The sequence below is a fragment of the Macaca nemestrina genome, chromosome 1 (genome assembly GCF_043159975.1).
Source record: "Macaca nemestrina isolate mMacNem1 chromosome 1, mMacNem.hap1, whole genome shotgun sequence".
NCBI classification, from domain to species: domain Eukaryota; kingdom Metazoa; phylum Chordata; class Mammalia; order Primates; family Cercopithecidae; genus Macaca; species Macaca nemestrina.
This window is the reverse complement of record NC_092125.1, coordinates 55,658,600-55,677,871: the sequence shown is the minus strand read 5'-3', so window position 1 is coordinate 55,677,871 and position 19,272 is coordinate 55,658,600. Positions and strand designations below refer to the sequence as shown.

Genomic DNA, 19,272 nt, shown 5'->3' with positions numbered 1-19,272 from the left:
CCAAAGAATGCAAGGTTTGTGCTCAGTGGAAATACAGTAGAAATGCCAAGGGAAAGGTCAAGGAGAATAAAGAAGAGCCTGGTATTTTCCAAAAAAATGACCATTTCTCTTTGAAAGTGTTATATTTATAAAATGATTCTAATACTGTTAAAGAGTTAAGGAAAATAAAGGTGCTAAGACAATGGAGGTGGCATTAATGAGAAATACAAATGTGTTCTCCCTTTAAATTTGAGTATCATATTTGTTCAGGGGTAAATAAATATCTTACAAAAATACATCTCAAAAATACCAGCTATTGAAACACTTCTTCTTTATTAATAAGAATCATAAATTAAAGATTTCTACACCTTTTTACCTATGATTAGAAGATTTTAGGTTAGGTCACAGTCACTAAATGTGTAATGTTAGCCAAGAAAGTTAATGTCTTTAGATGATCCTTTTTTTCCATTTGAGAAATTGAGCATGTCAACTTTTCAGAAAGTTGTTTTAGTAATCAAATAAAATGATATGTCTGGATGTACCATGAAGAACTATTCAGGTGTTGGTTGTAGTAAATTGAAGTTTCATCCCATCTGGAGAAAATACTTTCTTCTGAAATAACTAAATTGTAGCTGAAATAATCTTGTCAAAGGAAATTGAGTGACTGTGTTCTGTTCCTGTGTATAATAGTTATTTCCATAATTAAGCCTTCTTATATGCACTTGAATTAATAGTCTGATAGTTTCAAGTCTTGTATACCTATTCTAAAGTTACATTTTTTTTTTTTTTTTTTTTTTTTTTTTTGAAGTGGAGTTTCGCTCTTGTTGCCCAGGCTGGAAAGCAATGGCGTGATCTCGGCTCAGTGCAAACTCCACCTCCGGTTTTGAGCGATTCTCCTGCCTCGGCCTCCCAAGTAGCTGGAATTACAGGTGCCCACCACCACACCGGGCTAATTTTGTATTTTTAGTAGAGATGGGGTTCCACCATGTTGGTCAGGCTGGTCTCAAACTCTTGACCTCAGGTATTCTACCCGCCTTGGCCTCCCAAAGTGCTGGAATTACAGGTGTGAGCCACTGCACCCAGCCTAGTTATAATATCTTAAGTATTGATAAAATCAGCTGTTATGTTTGTTTACCATGATTAATTAATTGCATTTGATTTCAATAACAGACTCCTAAAGTAATGTATCTGGTGTTATGCTGTTAAATAAGTGGCAAACTGGGGACTAGGACACTTGTCTTCAGCTACTAGAGGAGATTTTAGTTTTATGATGCCAGATTAAAATGAATGATTATGGAAGTTTTTCTTCCTGTACAAGTGGATAATGGCCACTAGTAATCAGAGATTTTTATAAAAAGTTAATGTCTAATGAGAATGCTTTTTTTGAAACATTTCAAAATCATTAAATATCCACAGCATTCTCTACTCTTGTAATATGAAAATACTTTCATTAGGATTTTTCTAGCATAAAATTAGTAAATCAGCATTTAAAATAATATTTATAATTAATGTTATTCAAGTGCTTTTTAGTGGCTAATTTGGCTACATGGGTTTGTCTCAATTACACAGCGAATTGTTGTGTAAGCTTCTCCCATGAAAGTAAGATACTCATTTTTTTCTCTCATGTATTATAAGAACCAAGAGATATTTATTGCCTGTGAGCAAGTTCTGAAAGATCAGCCTGCTCTAATACCGGTGAGTTAAAAGGACATTGGCTTCTAAAAATCACTATTAAATAGGAAAAATAATCACTTATTTCACTATGCCTTTAAGCTTCACTCCAGCCCTTTGGGAAGTGGTAAATTTGACTCTTTTAAGAAAATTAATCATTTGGAATATACAGTATTTTCTGTTTGTACTATCTTTTAAAGCATAGTTTTGTGAAATATAGTACTATTAAAAACCATTCCAAATAAAAGTAGCTTATAGAGACCAAAATCTATGCATATTCTCCATTTTCAATAGTAGTAATTTTAAAGTATATTCACAGCATGAGATTTGTCACATTTTTTGGTCTGAAGATCACAAAAGATCTTGTGATTTATCTCCCATTGTTCTTCTACCCTGGAAAATTATACATTATGACTGTGTTAACTAGCCTTGTTCTGACTAGTTCAACTGTGCTCAAATACTGGCCAAAATGTTTCTTTTCTAATCATTAATAAGAAGATAGTATTAAATATGTCCTTATGTGATTAAGATATTAAAATAATTTTGAAGATTAATATGAACAGAAAATAAAACATTTTTTGATGATTAAGTTGCACTTTGATTCTGGGTGGTCAAATTTGGGAACATGGGAAACATGAAGGCATATACACACATTGTACTCTATGTAAGTATTGCGATGAACTGTTTTACTTCTTTAAACATTGTAGAAGCTCATAAATATTTGTTTGGCAGATGTGTAACGATCATATTCTGGGACTACTACATGTTTAAGAAGTTTTAAACATTGAAAAATTATATTTTATTGCTATTTGCTAAATAATAGGGTTGTTAATGTTTACAAAAGAGATTTGTTGTGACTTACCATAGAAACTCAGGAATATTAATAGATTTTGATATATTTGGTTAGCAAGCTTTAATTTTTCCAGTCTACCTCAACTAAATGTGTTTTAATAATATGTATGTTTATATGTATGCATAGGTGTGTATGTCTATATATACTATATATACACACACACATATGTAGGTATATATGTACAAAATAAACCTTTCAGTAATATACTCTTTTTTTCCTTAACGATTTTTTCCTATTTTTATTTTAATTTTAAGGTCAAATATTTTTAAACAAGTCTTAACTTTTTGTATGGTAATGCAATTGTTAAATCTCATATAAACCCACTAACTCATTTAAGAGTCTCTCAAATTCAACAAATCCTGAATATCATTCAATGGCATTTATTAATTTACTCAATATATTTTTTTCTGATTTTCATTACAAATTATATGCTACCAATTTTAATTATCTTTCATATGTGATTTATTTTTGTTGATTAGCATTCCTACTTCATTGCTCCTGATGTAACTGGACTCCCAACAATACCTGAGAGTGTAAGTTTTCTATTTTCTACTTTAATTATTCCTATATTATGAATTTTATTTATTTTGGTCTCACTGTTTGTGCATTTTTGTATAGAGAAATATAATACATTGTAATTATCTGTGTTTGTGAGAAATAATGAAGAAATAAGGAATAATGATATTATTTTCTTTTCTTCTTTATATGTCTGCCCCTTTACCACCTTCTTAGTATCTGGTTGTAGATAAGGAAAATTAAGGACAATAATAGAAGGAAAACTATTTCTGTCATTTTTAGGTAGGATCATATATATTCAGTTAGGTCTTCAGCTTCACTGGATATGATAGAAGAGATACCATAGGACATGGCTTCTACTTGTGGAGAAGAATTCTAGCAATGGGAAATGTCTTCACACAAATTGTTATTTTAGTGAAATTGACATAGTATTTTTATATTCCTTCTATATAATGCTTCAAATCATAGATGAACTGTTCTTAAGTTCCTGATTTTAATTTAAAGTAATACATATCTTGCAAGGTTTGATGGCTATTGTAAGAAATTATAAAAATTGCTAAAATTTGCATTTTATTTCAAGTCCTAATTCTAGCCATACTAGAAATATTTTCAGTATTTTAATAGTTGTTACAAATTAGTATTTGTAGAAATGTCTACATAGATAAGTAGAAGTAACAAATATGCTTTTATGATTTTTGGATAACTGTGAAAATGAAATATTCCCTTATGTAATTTTTCTTCAGCTTCCCTTGGAAAGTTAAAATGAATCAGTAGGAATAATTCGATCAAAAGTAAAGGAAAAATCAACAGGAAAAAAGTATTTCAATAAATACTTATTATTTACTTTGGGATTCTAGTGTTTTTCCAAATGTTTTCAAACCTACTGAGTGGTTTCTAAAAGCATGTGGTTAGTGAAGGAAGTCCAAGAAGACAATCGTAAATTGTCTAATATCAAACCAACACTATCAATGGTGTTTTCAGTACAGATGGTTCCAAAAAACCCTTATGAAAAGCTATGCATTAAGTTTCTTGTATGGGCCTGAGATAGATCATCAAAGCTCTCAGGTTATATAATAGATCCTAAAGTCATGACTGCTGTACATTGTGGGCCAGGTACTCCCTGCTAATGTTTTCTTTAAGGCTGACTGACCATGCTTTGACTTATATGACCCTTGTCCCTTCACTTCAGAGTTTCAAAGTCAAATTTGCTTCCTTCTACTCACTCTCCTATTTAGCTTTCTCTTACATTTACTAACAAACAACTAATAGCTCGATTTAACAAATGTCACATTTTAAAAAGAAGATTGCTTTGAAAGTTTCAAAGAAACAAACATTCAAAGGAAAAACTGCCACTGAGAATATATATTTTTACATATCTATTAACATGTTTTGTTTTGCAAAAAGTCCTGTTTAGGGAAACGAAAGCAAGAGAATAAGCATAAGGCAGCACCCTATGTTGAGAAATAATTCCCCATCTAAAAATTACCTTTCTTTTAGATTATAGGGAATATACTAATCTTGAATGACATGAATTTTTGTATGGAGAGTTGCATTGGAAGGTGAGAAAGAAAGGAATAAACCTCTTCCCACCAAATTCAACATCACCCACTGATAGTTACAGGTTCTATTGTTGTGCTCTGTCATGATTACCAATTTGTGATGGTAAAGTTTCTACCTTCTGGAAATAGAAGAAATAATTGGATTTCTTATATTCTTGCCCAACTAAAAGTTTTAGCCTACTAGGTCATAGCCCACCTGATACTACAGTTTTTGTTTGTTATATCGTATTCAATCCCTTAATTAGCTTGTTGCTCTCCGATTTATTTGTTTCGTTATAGAAAATTAAAAATAAATAATAAGAAAGGAGAAGATCTAAAAGTCAAAGTTAATGTAGTTTATCCCAGTTTCATTTCATGTGGGGAATAAGAGTGCTAAATTAAGGAATCAATTTAGAACATCATCAAATTATATTTGATTATAGAGGATATAAAGCAAGCCTGATGTGAAGTATAAACAAGTGAATTTCCTTAATAAAGTACCAAAGAGCTGTTTTATAAATTCACGTCATCCTTTGGGTACCTCGTGCATGCTGTGTTGTATCAGTTGATGATTGTGCCTGCACAGTGAATGGCAAACATGAAAAGACTCAAATGTATTGTCTAGGCAGCAGTTTCTGAAGCATCAGTGTATGTAAGAATCACCAGAAGTATTTGTTTAAAAAGCAGATTCTTGGCCAGGTGTGGTGGCTCATGCCTGTAATCCCACCATTTTGGGAGGCCGAGGTAGGCAGATCATCTGAGGTCGGGAGTTTGAAACCAACCTGGCCAACATGGTGAAACCCCATCGCTACTAAAAATACAAAAATTAACCAGGTGTGGTGGCATGCATCTGTAATCCTAGCTACTCTGGTGGCTGAGGCACGAAAATTACTTGAACCTGGGAGGTGGAGGTTGCAGTGAGCCAAGATCTCACCACTGCACCCCAGCCTGAGTGACAAAAAAAAAAAAAAAAAAAAGCAGATTCTTGGGGACATACATTAAAGATGACAATTCAGCAGGTCCAGGTTGGGGCCCAGGAAATTAGCTTCTTTTCAAATACTTAGTGGGTAAGAAAGTTGGGAAATCTGAGATCTTCTGATCATCCTCTGAAAATACTTTCCTTGAGTAGGGTTATGTTTCAACTAATAATAGAGTGTTATGTGCTTTATGTGGCAGCAGACTAGTATTACACTTAATTATTTTAATGAATACCATTTTAAATAATATCCTTTGAACTTCAAGACTTTCTGGTAAATGTGTAAAATGTTTTCCTTCACGTTCACTGTGCGCTGTAACTTACACAATTATTTTTCACTTGTGCAGAGAAATCTTACAGAATATTTTGTTGCCGTGGATGTGAACAACATGCTGCAGCTATATGCCAGTATGCTGCATGAAAGGCGCATCGTGATTACCTCGAGCAAATTAAGCACTGTAAGTACTTCACACTTCTTTTAAGTAGCAGGTATTGAGTGTTTCACAAAAAGACCTAAAAATCTCTGCAGATTTAGAAATGTGCTATGTGTGCTTAGAAGACAATATCTACATACTTTTTTGATATATGGTTTTAATCTGGCTCTTGAAGTACAAAAGTCTGATTTATAGGAAGCCTTCTCAGATGCATTAAGTCAGGTTAATTATTTTTTCTTATCAGGAGCTGAGAGTTTTTTTTTTTTTCTTTTTAACTCTCCAGAGTTCATTTTAGTGCCTTCTACCATATAAAGAATTCTTAAGAGCTATTATGAGATTTTTATTATTCACTTGTGGCTTTTTCCATTGGAGCTACTTGAAAGAAATCGAGGGGCCATGATAATAGCTGCTATCCTAACCTGGTAATAGGTAGATTCATCTTTGTTGCCAAGTAGTGGTTTGGGAGTAGATTGTATAATAGTTTGATTTAGAGCAGCTCTTCAGACTGATAATAACTTAAAAGTCAAAGTAGCATTTTTTATAAATCACAGGTTTTATGACATTCACTAAAATGTTCTTTTGGAAGGTATTTATTAATATGGTAAAGGCAGTGAGAAGATAAAGATTTTTCTTGGGTATAGAAAAATATTCAAAAGTATTTTGCTAGATTTTATAATTTTTTCTCATTTACGCATTAACAATTTAATACTTTCAACTTAAATTTTTTAAATACGAATTTAAATATAGTTTTAAGTAATCTATGATGTATTTATTTAGCAAAAACCATTATTCAATATTGCATGAATTTTCTTCATAAATTTGATTAATTGATAAATAAAACAATATTTTTAATGTTTTCTTCTTCTATAGTAGAAATAAAAACGTTATTCTGTATTTTAGCATTTAAAGTAGAAGGAGCTTCAGGATTTCTGTAGGATATCTGTTTAACATTTAACAGTGAGAAAGGTATTTTCAGCAAGATTAAATGACCACCTCAAGGCCAAACAGCTAGTTAGAGACAGATAATGTGAAATTGAGTCTTTTGATTCTAATTTTTGGGTTATTTCCATTACTCTACAGTTGAAAAAAATACATACGATTGTACATATAATTTGTATGAATTTATTTTGAATTATAATTTGATATGCTCACCCCTAAAAGTTGAAAATGCACTTTACATATTGAAAAATATATGCATTTAAAAGAGTAAGGGTGGATAAATGATGCAGTAATATCAGAGAAAAAGTACTAATCAATGACCCAAGTAATTTTTTTCTTACACATTTTAGAGATGTCAATAAATTCAGTTTGACTCATTTGATATTTTAATTTGCCTTTCTGCTATTTTTAACTTACTATTGAAGTGAAACCATTCTTCTTCTTTCCCCCCAGCTCCTCCTTCTCATTTTTAAAACATGATTGTTTTAAGATTAAAAAAGGATATTTTTAAATGGATATTGTCCTCAAGATTAAAAAGATTGTATAATAGGCCTTGGAACTAATTCTTATCAGGATTAATTCATGTAACAAATGTTTATTAGGCACATACTATGTGCCAGGCACTTTCTAGTCATTAACCTTATTTGACTGGCATGAAACAGATTATAAACAAGTAAGCAAACAAATAGCTATTATTTATTAGCTAGGGTTACATGATGGATAAAGTGAGTGTGTGTACAGTGTAGAAAGTGATGGACAGGTTTCCATTTTATGTAAGGAAGGCCTCTCCAGTGAGGTAGTATTTTGTTTGTTTGTTTGAGACAGGATCTTACTATGTTGCCCAGGCTGGTCTCAAACTCCTGGGTTCAAGGGATCCTCCTGCCTTGGTAGCTGGGACTATAGGCACACGCCACTGTGCCCAACTCAGTGAGGTAGCATTTGAGTAGAGATCCAAAGAAAGTGAGGGAATAAGCTATGTGAGTGAAGCATAAGCTACTGTATTTGTGCATTGGAAATAAATCTGAGTATATGTTTTTGAAAAATATTGGTGTTTTGTTTTAATTTATATCAAGTAATCTCTCTTTGACTCAGTTTCTTTAAGTGTAGAGTAGGAGCAATTGTAGCCTTAATCTCATAGGGTTGATGTAAAGATTAAGGAAATACATATATATGAAGTGCTTAGAATGATATCTGCATAGAATAAATGTTTAGTAATTATGAGGTATATGAGATTATGAGATACAATTTTATAATAGCTTACATTTAATTTTTTTTTTTTTTTTGAGACAGAGTCTCACTTTGTCGCCCAGGCTAGAGTGCAGTGACACAATCTTGGCTCACTCTAACCTCTGCCTTCCGGGTTCAAGTGATTCTTCTACCTCAGCCTCCCAAATAACTGGGACTATAGGTGCCTGCCACCACACCCAGCTAATTTTTATATTTTTATTAGAGACGGGGTTTCACTTTATTGGTCAGGCTGTTCTTGAGCTCCTGACCTTAAGCAATCCACCCGCCTTGGCCTCCCAAAGTGCTGGGATTACAGGCGTGAGCCCCCTTACCCGGCCTCTACATTTAATTTTCTAATAGTCTGCATCTGCAGTTAGAGTAAAAATTAACGTTATTATCTTTTAATTTAGCATTTGGCTTAAAAAAATATTGCTGTCATAAAGGCTTAGTATTTTGGGGGTGCTGTTTTCTATGTTTGATGTCAATTTACTATCAATCGTTTATGATGGTTCATGAAAACTTGATGGTGATGTCATCTCTAAGTTACCAGCTCTGTTTTGGTTCACTCTCTGGGACTGTTGGGCTGATAAAAGAAACATCATTCAAGTTCTCTTTCATGATCTTAGTCTTCTTTTGTGGAGGAAACTGCTTTACTTGAATCTATCTTGAATAATTCTTTTTTCTTTCTTTCTTTCTTTTTTTTTTTTTGAGACAGAGTCTCGACCTGTCACCCAGGCTGGAGTGCAGTGGTGCGATCTCCGCTCACTGCAAGCTCCGCCTCCCAGATTCACGCCATTCTCCTGCCTTAGCCTCCTGAGTAGCTGGGACTACAGGTGCCCGCCACCATGCCCAGCTAAGTTTTTGTATTTTTAGTAGAGACGGGGTTTCACCGTGTTAACTAGGGTGGTCTCAATCTCCTGACCTTGTGATCCGCCCAACTCGGCCTCCCAAAGTGCTGGGATTACAGGCATGAGCCACCGTGCTCGGCAGAATAATTATTTTATATATACAGTATATAAAATATATCTGCTATAAATTCCGTGCATACTGGCATTTAAGGTCAAGGACTGGTTTCTTAACAAATTAAAAGTAAACTATTTTTTAAAAAGAATTTAATGATATCTCTGAAACATCCAAAGAAGAAATAGTTATCAATGAATTTGCTTGTTTTTAAGCTTTTTATATTCTTATATTTTTATATATCATGGAGACTATAATGTACTTAATGTTAGGAATTACATTTTATCCATTTTAAATTTTTTAAGTATACAGCCAAACTTAATTTTTAGAAGAATATATGTAAAGGTGGCCTAACATTCATAATCCTATTGTAGTTTCAGAAATTTTGTTTGTCTCAGGTATTCACTTTTTGACAATCGTGATTTTTCATAGTTACAATAGAATGATAATTATAAACCTTACAGCTTGCTGTAGGTTTTAGTGGTGACACTCTCATTAGAGAATCAGCTAGCTTGAGGGTCCTTTTCTTTAGGTGCTGTTTGTGGTTAAAAATGATAATTTCTTGCTGGGCACAGTGGCTGATGCCAGTAATCCCAGCACTTTGGGAGGCCAAGGCGGGCAGATCACCTGAGGTCAGGAGTTCGAGACCAGCCTGGCCAACATGGCGAAACATTGTCTCTACTAAAAATACAAAACTTAGCCAGGCGTGGTGCCATGCGCCTGTAGTCCCAGCTACTTGGGAGGCTGAGGCAAGAGAATTGCTTGAACCTGGGAGATGGCGGTTGCAGTGAGCCAAGATCGCGCCATTGCACTTCAGCCTTGGTGACAGAGCGAGACTCAAAAAAAAAAAAAAAAGATTTTTAACCTTTAAAAGATAAAAAATTTAAAATTAAACAATTTTAAGATATGTAAGCACAGATATCAAGAATATTGTTATGTTTTCAACATTCTAATAGGTTTTCTCCCTATATTTTAAAGTGTGGTATTGTGTTAGTACCTATTATTATATTTTTGCATGTTTGAGTTTAATGAATTGAGACATAATCAGTTTTGTTTTTATTCTGTTGATTCATACGTTATTCTGTTGATTTATACATTGTCAAGTACACATGGAAAGGTTTCTGGTAATCCTGAACAAGAACATTGATTTTATCCATGCTGTAGGTAGGCCATAGATGTTTAAGCCCCAAGTGAATCTTGGTAGACTAGCAGAACATTGTATTAGAGTCTCGTGTATTCAAAGCAGAGGCATAAATCATGATATTACAAGGGTGTATCAGTTGACTTACTGCTGTTTTGTGACCATAGGTAGGGAGGATTGCTGTTTAAAGCCATGTCATTGGTTCTCAAATCAGTCAGGCATGAAGCCTTGTCATATGCCTCTATAATTGTACCTCACCAGACTTTCTCTAACTAGTCAGCTGGGGCTGTGCATTTTGTCTCAAACACCCAGCTGGCCAGCATCTGACAGGAGCTTTCTCATCATCCTGTCAGTAATATGTTAACTAGAGTGTATCTTTGTGGCCTGTAGAAGCAGGTGGAAGGGATGCTTCTTTTAAAAGCAGATGTCTAAATGTTAGCTATTATTTTGACCATTATTTAGTTAGTAAGTATCACCCTCAGAAAGTCTATAAGCATATTAGTTACAGAGATTTGATTGTGTAGTGCATGTTATTTTGGGGATATTTAGAGCAAGCAATATGTTATGAGTGCTGGAATTACGTTAATAAACTGTAATTTCTTCCTCTGTTATAGTTGCCCCCAGGCATTTAAGCATATGCTTTTCTCTCCTTCTCTCATTAATTCCATAAAGGGCATGTGTAAAAAGAAATCTTTCGATCTCTGGAAAATCAGCTATTAAATGTAGATTTTATAGGTTTAGTCAGACTGAAAGGCAATCCAGAGGATTTTAACCTCTTCATCTGGATTATACATATTCTTGATTTGTCTCTTAATGATGCCACCTGTGTCAGCATTTAATCTGAAACCTAAAGTGCAGAGACTTTCTGGAGATGAGGAATTGAACATTTGGTGAGAGAATAGAGATTATGTAGTCCTGCTTCCTAGTTAAGGTTATTAAAGTGTATTTTTACCCCTCGTGTTTTTAAAGCTGCAGCAGAGTGGTGCAGTTAAAAATTGTTATCATGATTTCTCAGGGAAAGATTCCAGAAGCAATTTTTAGGTTTTTAATTCTTCCCCAAACCCATAAGCAACCAGTTATGTCATCTGAAACTGGGAATAATTCTACTTACCAGTTTATTATTTCACATGTACACAGCTATTCTGAACATTGTATTTTTAGTCAGTGCTAAGTGAATATGACTGGAGTGGGGAAATGGTACTCTTGAGGTCATCAGGAAACAGTTTATTGGAAGGGATGTGTGAAGGTACTTTGGAGGAGACTTCTGTTACAGGAAAAGTAGAGGTGTTTGTATCTTCCAACTCCTGTAGTGATAATGGCTCTGTTTTTCATGAAAATAAACACATATTTCTGCCTTATGATTTTGTCCATTTGAATTCTAAAAGTAAATAATTGGCTTTTAATTCACAAAGAATAATATTTTAATTTAACAATTGTGGAATTATCAAAGCGTTGTATTAAATTGTCATTCTCCTAGGTTCTATAAGCTTTTTTCCTGTGTGATATCCATAAAAATGACCTTGGATGATTTCAGTTTACCAAGTATTTTTTTTTCTTTTTTCTTGTCCTTACAGCTTACAGTGTTAATGTTAGTATTTTTCATATGCAACAATGACAATTTTGTGCTGATAGTGGTAATCAACATTAAATAAAAGAAAAAATATATGTGTTGGTTTTGTTTCTTTAGTAAAACTGTTGAGGGCAACGTGTTTATTTTAAAATGTACCTTCTATATTTATGTTTTTACATACTATACTTTTTTTTCATTTTACAGTTAGGCAAATTTTTTTCTCTTCCAGTGAGCTTTCTTGTAACGCAGTTTAACTCATTGTTGACATCCCATTCAATATTTCCAAAATGGAACTCGCCATCTTTTCCCCATAGTCTCCTTCTCCTACTATAAAGGGCGAAGTTGGTGAATCTCTCCTCCCTCTCATCTGTTTTCCCCACCTATATCCTATAGGTTCTACCTCCTTAATCTTTTCGCCTCCAATTCCTGTTCTCCATTTCAACCGCCCACTGTCTTAATTTAGTGGTTATTACTTTCCACAGGTATTATTTTCAGATCATATATACTGAATTCACTTACATAAAATGATGATGTTAGTAATTATTATAGCCAATATATAATAGGGCATACTTTGAGCTGCTTACCCCACTGAGAAATTTATTTAAACTAACTCATTTAATTATTATGTATTATGTGGTAGGTACAGTTGTTATCCATGGTAGACAGATGAAAATGTGGATTTTGAAATTGAGAGAGACTAAGTTGAGCAAGGCCATAGTACTAGGAATTGGTTTAACCAGTTCTGTATGATTCCAAAGTATATGTTTAAAACCTTTATGCAATTTTGCCTCTTAGAATGACCATCTTGTAAAACCAAATGCATCCTTACCTTTTGCCCCAGTATAGGAACTGCCCTAATATAGTATCCCTTCCCTTAAGGAGCCTCAGTTTATTATTTGAATTACTTACAGTGAAGTGACTTTTTTCCTTGTCTTTGTAGGTCTAGTCGATTATCTCTCAATATGTCATATTTATACCTTTCTCCCATTTTAAATACCACTTTTAGGGCTAGCACTTATCTTCTATTTGGACCTCTCGTTTTCTCATATTTTAGATTCATTCTATATGTAATTACTCAATCCTTCAGAATAAAAAACATCTATTGGTTCCTCATTGCCTATAAACTGCTAAATCTGGTAAAAAACTTATCTGTGATGTGACCCTAAACCTTTCTTTCTAAGGTTTTCAATTACTTATAGTTCACACAGATCTTTAGACAATAAAGTTATCAGGGCAGGTTTTTTTTTATTTTTTTATTTTTTTAAATTTTTTAAATCTGGTTCAGTCAGTCACTACAATGTGTCTGTCTCTTAGGACAGTGGTGATATGTATCCATAGAAGATTTTAACAATAATTTTCTGAGTGAATGGATGAAATTGCACTTTTTGCTCATCCTCATATGTGTTTAAAATCTCCCACATGCATGCTTCTGAATGTTTTTCAAAATCTGATTTGCTTTACAGAAGGCTTAGTTTTTATGAGTAACCAGTGTAACATCTTTCATCTCTGAACTACCATAGCATTTACTACATACCCTTCTCAAATTTTAATTATTAGTGAATATGTCAAACTCCTGTATTAGATATCAATGTCTTTACAAATTAAAAACCTGCCTGGTATGGTAGCTCATGCCTGTAATCCCAGCACTTTGGGAGGCTGAGATGAGAGGATTGCCTGAGACCAGGAGTTTGAGAATAGCCTGCGCAATGTAGTGAGACCCTGTCTCTACAAAAAATTAAGAAAATTAGCTGGGTGTGGTGTCACACGCCTGTAATCCCAGATACTCGGGAGGCTGAGGTGGAAGGATTGCTTGACCCCAGGGGTTCAATACTGTAGTGAGACATAATCGCGCTACCGCATTCCAGCCTGGCAACAGAATGAGACCCTGTCTCAAAAAATAAAACAAATAAAACCATGGGTTGTGTGTGTGTTCATGTATATATTGAAGAATAAATTTAATTATTTAAATTGTATCAGAAAAGTTTTTAAAATAAAAAAGCATTAATTATATTATAGTGTAAAATATAAAGTGTTACTCTGAAAATGCCAGAGTAGAAGCTGTGTATTTGTCAAGCAGAAATGTATCCCTTGATTTATCTCTTTGACGTTTGTCTCTTTAAATAATGAAAGTCTCTTTGTAAATCTTGAAGTTTCCAAGTTAGGTGCTAATTTCTTTTTCTTTTCTTGTTTCTTTCTTTCTTTCTTTCTTTCTTTCTTTCTTTCTTTCTTTCTTTCTTTCTTTCTTTCTTTCTTTCTTTCTTTCTTTCTCTGTCTCTCTTTCTCTCTCTCTTTCTTTCTTTCTCTCTTTCTTTCTTTTTGTCTGTCTGTCTGTCTGTCTTTCGCTTTCTGTCTTTCTGTCTTTCTCAGAGTTGCCACTCTGTCGCCAAGGTGTCGGAGTGTAGTGGTGTGATCTCGGCTCACTGCAGCCTGTGCCCACTGATCTCAGTCATCTTCCCACACCTCAGCCTCCCAAGTAGCTGGAACTACAGGCATGCGCCACTATGCCTCGCTAATTTTTGTATTTTTTTGTAGAGATGGGGTTTCACCAAGTGGCTGAGGCCGGTCTCGAACTCCGGGGCTCAAGCAATACTCCTGCCTCGGCCTGCCAGAGTTGCTGGGTTCACAGGCATGAGCTACTGTGCCCGGCCTAGGCACTAATTTCTATGTAGGTTTTGTCTTTAAAAGAAGATTTGTGTTTAGCTATTTTCTACTAGGTAATTTTTTTTTAAAAGTCTACGCAAAAATAGTAATGCTGTGGGGAAAAATTTATTAATACGTCTTAAACCCTTTTCAGCTTCATGAATCTGTATTGCAATTATGACTTTTGTTCAGCCTATACGGGAACTTAGTTAGGTATTCTTTGGTCTTCATATACTCCTAAATAGAAAGTTTATTACTTTCTTTCTATGAAAAATGTTAATTTGTTCATTCATTGAATCATTCTTCATTTAAGGAATGCTTAACTCATGTCAGGCAGTGTTCTGTAGGTAAGATCATAAAGTAACAGCACCAAGTGGCCAGCAGCATTCCTTTGTTAGTTTTTTATCAATCTTTATAGCCTTTGTATCAGTCTGCGTATGACCAGGAAAGAGAAACTACATAGTAATTTGAACAAGGAAAGTTTAATATAAAGAATTTAAAAACTATAACATGGGATTGGAGTAACAAGGGATGGGCTTCTAGTAAGTGAAGGGAATTATAAAGACTATAGAAATACCAAATATAAAGCAACTACTAGTCTTAGGGCTGCAATGGAGCACCCAGGGAAGAAGCCCCATCTGGGTGCGAGATCCAGACTCCAGTGGAGAGGGCACAGCTGTGGCTCATTGGATGGCAGAGGAGTTGCTATGGTGCCATACTGGCAGAATTTTCTGGAATCCTGCCCTTTGGGGTGCCCAGGAAAGCTGCCCTCAGAGAAATGCCATTCCTTAGAAATTGCTGGAAAGCCATATGAGAGGTACTGGGGAAGCTGCTTTCAGAGAGATGCCTCACTAGCTGCAGACTAGTATAAAGCCTCCTGAGGTGAAGCTGTTAACTAGGATTGTGTTACTGGAGTCACTCCTTTAAAAAACTAACAAAGGAAAGCTGCTGGCCACTTGGTGGTGTTGGAAATTATACACTCCAATAATCAGGTGCAGGAGATGCCTCCTGTGCTGCAGGAACCAGGCACTAGAAAGGCTCCAAGTGCTGCAAGAGTCAGAGGTACTCTGCTATAAGGTAGAGGCGTGCTGAGGGAAACCTTTGGCTGCCAGTACCTGCAGGAGCCAGGCACTGCAGAAACTGCCCACTGCATAGGAGCCTGGTGGACACCTGTGCTGCAGGAAATGGGCCCTAGGGAAGCTGCACGTACAATAGGAGACAGCCCTTGATGAGCCATAGGCTTTGTAGGAGCCTGCAGAGTGTCTCACTGGAACCAGGAGCAAGTTCTCTCTTTGCATTGTCTCTTTAGTACCCTCTCCTGACAAAGTTTGACATCATGCCAGTTGCTAAAAGGAAAAATATCCAGAGTCCAGATCCATTTTTACAGATCGGGCAGTGAGGGGCAGATTTTGAGCCAAGAGGCAGTAAGTTGATAATTGGTACAGCCCACCCCTTTGGATACTCAGCCTCTATTTGTACCCTTCTATACGCATTTGAATTCCTGTACAATAAAACAAATCTGTTTTTCTACCTAATAACATACAACTATCATTTTTACAAATGTAGGCATTCTCACCCTTTCCTCTAGGAGAAGCCCTTGTTTATGTAACTGGTCAAGAGGCCATAATTGGTATGTATGGCTTCCTCTTATTACCCATTCCATATTTCTCTCACCCTCAGCTAGAACTTCACCTGGAAAGGATCTTCATCTGGTTTATGGCTTCCTCTTATTACCCATTCCATATTTCTGTCACCCTCAGCTAGAATTTCACCTGGAAAGGATCTTTATGTGGTAAAATGTCCCATTCTCAAAGAGTCTCAATCCTCAAAGTTTTTGTTGTGTTTTGGTTGTTGTAGTTTTTCATTTCTTTTAGTTTAGGCATGCAAGTCCTGAGGCACCATAGAGAATCCCCTGGTTCAAGACACATTTCTCTTTGCCTGTATTATATAGAAGCACCCCAGTTTCCCTTTGATTATTGAGAACAGTCACTCAAGCCAGTAGATTAACTTCCTCTTCTTTAGCCTGTTGATTCAGTGTTATATGGTACCCCATTTAGCCAAGTGGCATCTTAAAATGCAAGTAGAAGCATTCTTCTGTTAAATAGGAAGGAGTTAAAAATAGTTAACTACCTGAGAAGCAAAGAAATGCCTTTATTTTAAAATAAATATTTGCCATGGGTAGATTTTCCCAAGATGAGGTATATAAGTATTTATTCATTTGTGCATTGATAAATGCTCTTATTTGTCAGGTACTAAGTACTGGGAATTTCAGAGTTACTAATTTGTGATTCTATAACAGTGTCAATGAGTCAAGGACAGTCAATGTGATAAAAATTCTAACATGGGAAATATTAGAGGGTAGAGTGGTAGACTACAGAGTTTACTTCAATATGACACCTCATTCTTGAAAGGAATTTGTATCATGTCTAGGAAATATGTGTTTAATATATTACTGTTTGTGTGTGTGTGTGTGTGTGTGTGTGTGTGTGTGTGTATGGAGAGAGTGGGAGAGAGAGAAAGCAGACTACAAAATCTAGTTGGGGATATAAACAGTGGCCAGATTGTGAAGAATCATATTTGCTAATTTAAGAGGTTTGGCTTTTATCCAACAGATTGTGGGGAAGCAAATGAGGTACATGACATGACAAGTTTTGTTTTAGAGAAGGTAACACTGGTGGCCTTATAAAAGAAGAAATGGAGTAGGGGAAATCCAACAGACAGGAGATCAGTTAAAAGACTGTTACAGTAATAAAAGCAAGAGATGATTAGCTCCTGAACTAGGACAGTGACCTTAAGAGGGAGGTGAGGCTGTGTTTTAGAAACATTTCCAAGCAAAAGTCTTTTGCCTGTAGTATCAGCTTAAGAGTAGGTAAGAAAAGGGAGAGAGTAGAATGGCATACACAGGACAAGTCTTTACCAAGTGTTTATTTAGTGTCTTCTTTATAAGGGAACAGTTCTTGATGTCATTTACTAACAGCAAATTTTCACTTTATAAGTATGTGTATGCATATACACACATATACTTGCATATATTCACATATATATGATATGCATGCTAAGTATACATACGTATGTTAAACATAAGATAAATGTGTATATATAGTAATTTTAACATTAAATATGTGTATGTGTAATTGTTTATTCTTATTTCATTGCAAATTATTATATTTATTAACTCTAAAGATTTAGATTTACTTTGTTGTTGCTTTGCCATTGTGATTGTCTCTTTTTCAGTGGCTGGTGGTTTGCGATCAGTTTTATTTAGTTCTGGGTGAGATATATTTTAAATTATGGTTTCAAATATGACTAATAAAGAGTAGCTTCAATCAGCTTTTATTTACTGTTTATTTGAAATATTGTTTGAAAATGTGACAGTAATATGTTTATATTAATAGTATCTTCTAAAATTAGAGATTTGTGTTTTAGACCAACTACTCTACAGTACATCAGCTACCTTCTTATAATTCATTTAATTTCTTTTACCCTGAAATTTCTTGTCTAAAAAATGAAGAAATTGAACAAGAATGATCTCTAGGATCCTTTCTAGTTGTTAAATACAATGATTCTTATATTGTATAATTTATTTTTTAAAAAATGATTGCCAAATTATGTAATTTTTATATATACCATATGAATATCCTAACCCTTTGTCCTCCAGAATGTACAGTTTTAGATATTTGTGAAGAGAAAATATAGGCAGATTTGAGGAGTGTTGTAGTGTTACGCTCTTTAATTTTGATGGAAAAGTAGAAGGGCCTTCTCTAGGAAAAGAAAAGCTGCTATTGAATTGACTTTGAGAGTGAGAATTAGAAAGCAGTAAATTTAGTGATAGGGAAATGTCATGTAGGTGAGGAGATGTATTTGAGGGTATTGGCGTTTACGTATAATGTGATAGCACAGAAATCCAAAGAGCTGTGAAGAGGTGAGTACAACAGTAATGGTGGTATATAGAGGGTAACTAGAATGTAAGTTCCTTGAGAGCACAGATTTTTGTATGTTTTGTTCATTACTCTATCCTTACCACTAATAATAATGTCTGGCACATGTTTAGTGCCCCACTTACTGGCTTAGTAATCTTGGCCAATTGACTTACCTTTGCCTCAGTTTCCCAAACTATAAAATGAAAGAAAGAAAGAATGAATACTTGAAGGAAGCAAGCAAGAAAGAAAAATTTAGAATTATTTGGCCAGGAAGAGCTAATAAACCAATGACTAAATGTGAGATGATTAGAACTTTCCAAAGGACCTGGGTATGATGGAAATAGTTTAGAATAAACTTTTAGCAGTGAAGTATCAGAATTTACCGTCTACTGTGGTCTGAATGTGTCCTCCAAAATTTATATTTTTGGAATTTAAACCCTAATGTGATAGTATTAAGAGTTAAGGTCTTTAGGAAGTAATGAAATCATGAGCCCTCATGAATGTGATTAGTGACCTTATAAAAGAGCTTCAAGGGAGCTGTTCAGTCCCTCCTGCCATGTGAAGATGCAGTAACAAGGTGCCATCTATGGAAAAAGAGCAAGCCTTTACCAGACACTGAATCTGCTGGTACCTTGATGTTGGATTTCCCAGCCTCTAGAACAGTGAGAAATAAACTCCTATTATTAATAAGTTACCTACTCTAAGGTATTTTGATATAGTAGCCCAAAGAGACTAAGATACCACCCTAAGAGAACGAAGGAAGAAAATAGAGTATAAAAAAATTTAGGTTTATTTGAAACCACCAAAATGTCTTTCAGAGTAGCTGTACCATTTTGTAGTACCATCGTAAATGAATGAGAGTTTCTTTTCCACATCTTCATCAGCATTTGTTGTCAGCGTTCTGGATT

The 19,272-nt window shown here is 34.7% G+C and overlaps 1 protein-coding gene across 12 annotated transcripts in view; it reads left to right on the top strand.

Moving 5' to 3' along the window:
- Positions 1-19,272, top strand: part of LOC105484665 (DENN domain containing 1B) — a 321,512-nt gene that overhangs the window by 129,571 nt on the left and 172,669 nt on the right. For 8 of the 12 annotated variants that reach the window (XR_011612370.1, XR_011612369.1, XR_989127.3 and 5 more), the window contains 3 exons: positions 1,615-1,674; positions 2,983-3,036; positions 5,881-5,991. Coding sequence is in view for 9 of the 12 variants with exons in the window: in XM_011746499.3 (XP_011744801.2) it covers positions 1,615-1,674; positions 2,983-3,036; positions 5,881-5,991 (225 nt within the window). In the remaining 3 variants the exon portion in view is untranslated. The remainder of the gene's footprint in view (positions 1-1,614; positions 1,675-2,982; positions 3,037-5,880; positions 5,992-19,272) is intronic. The other 4 variants (XM_011746501.3, XM_011746506.3, XM_011746503.2 and 1 more) reach the window with 1 other exon arrangement.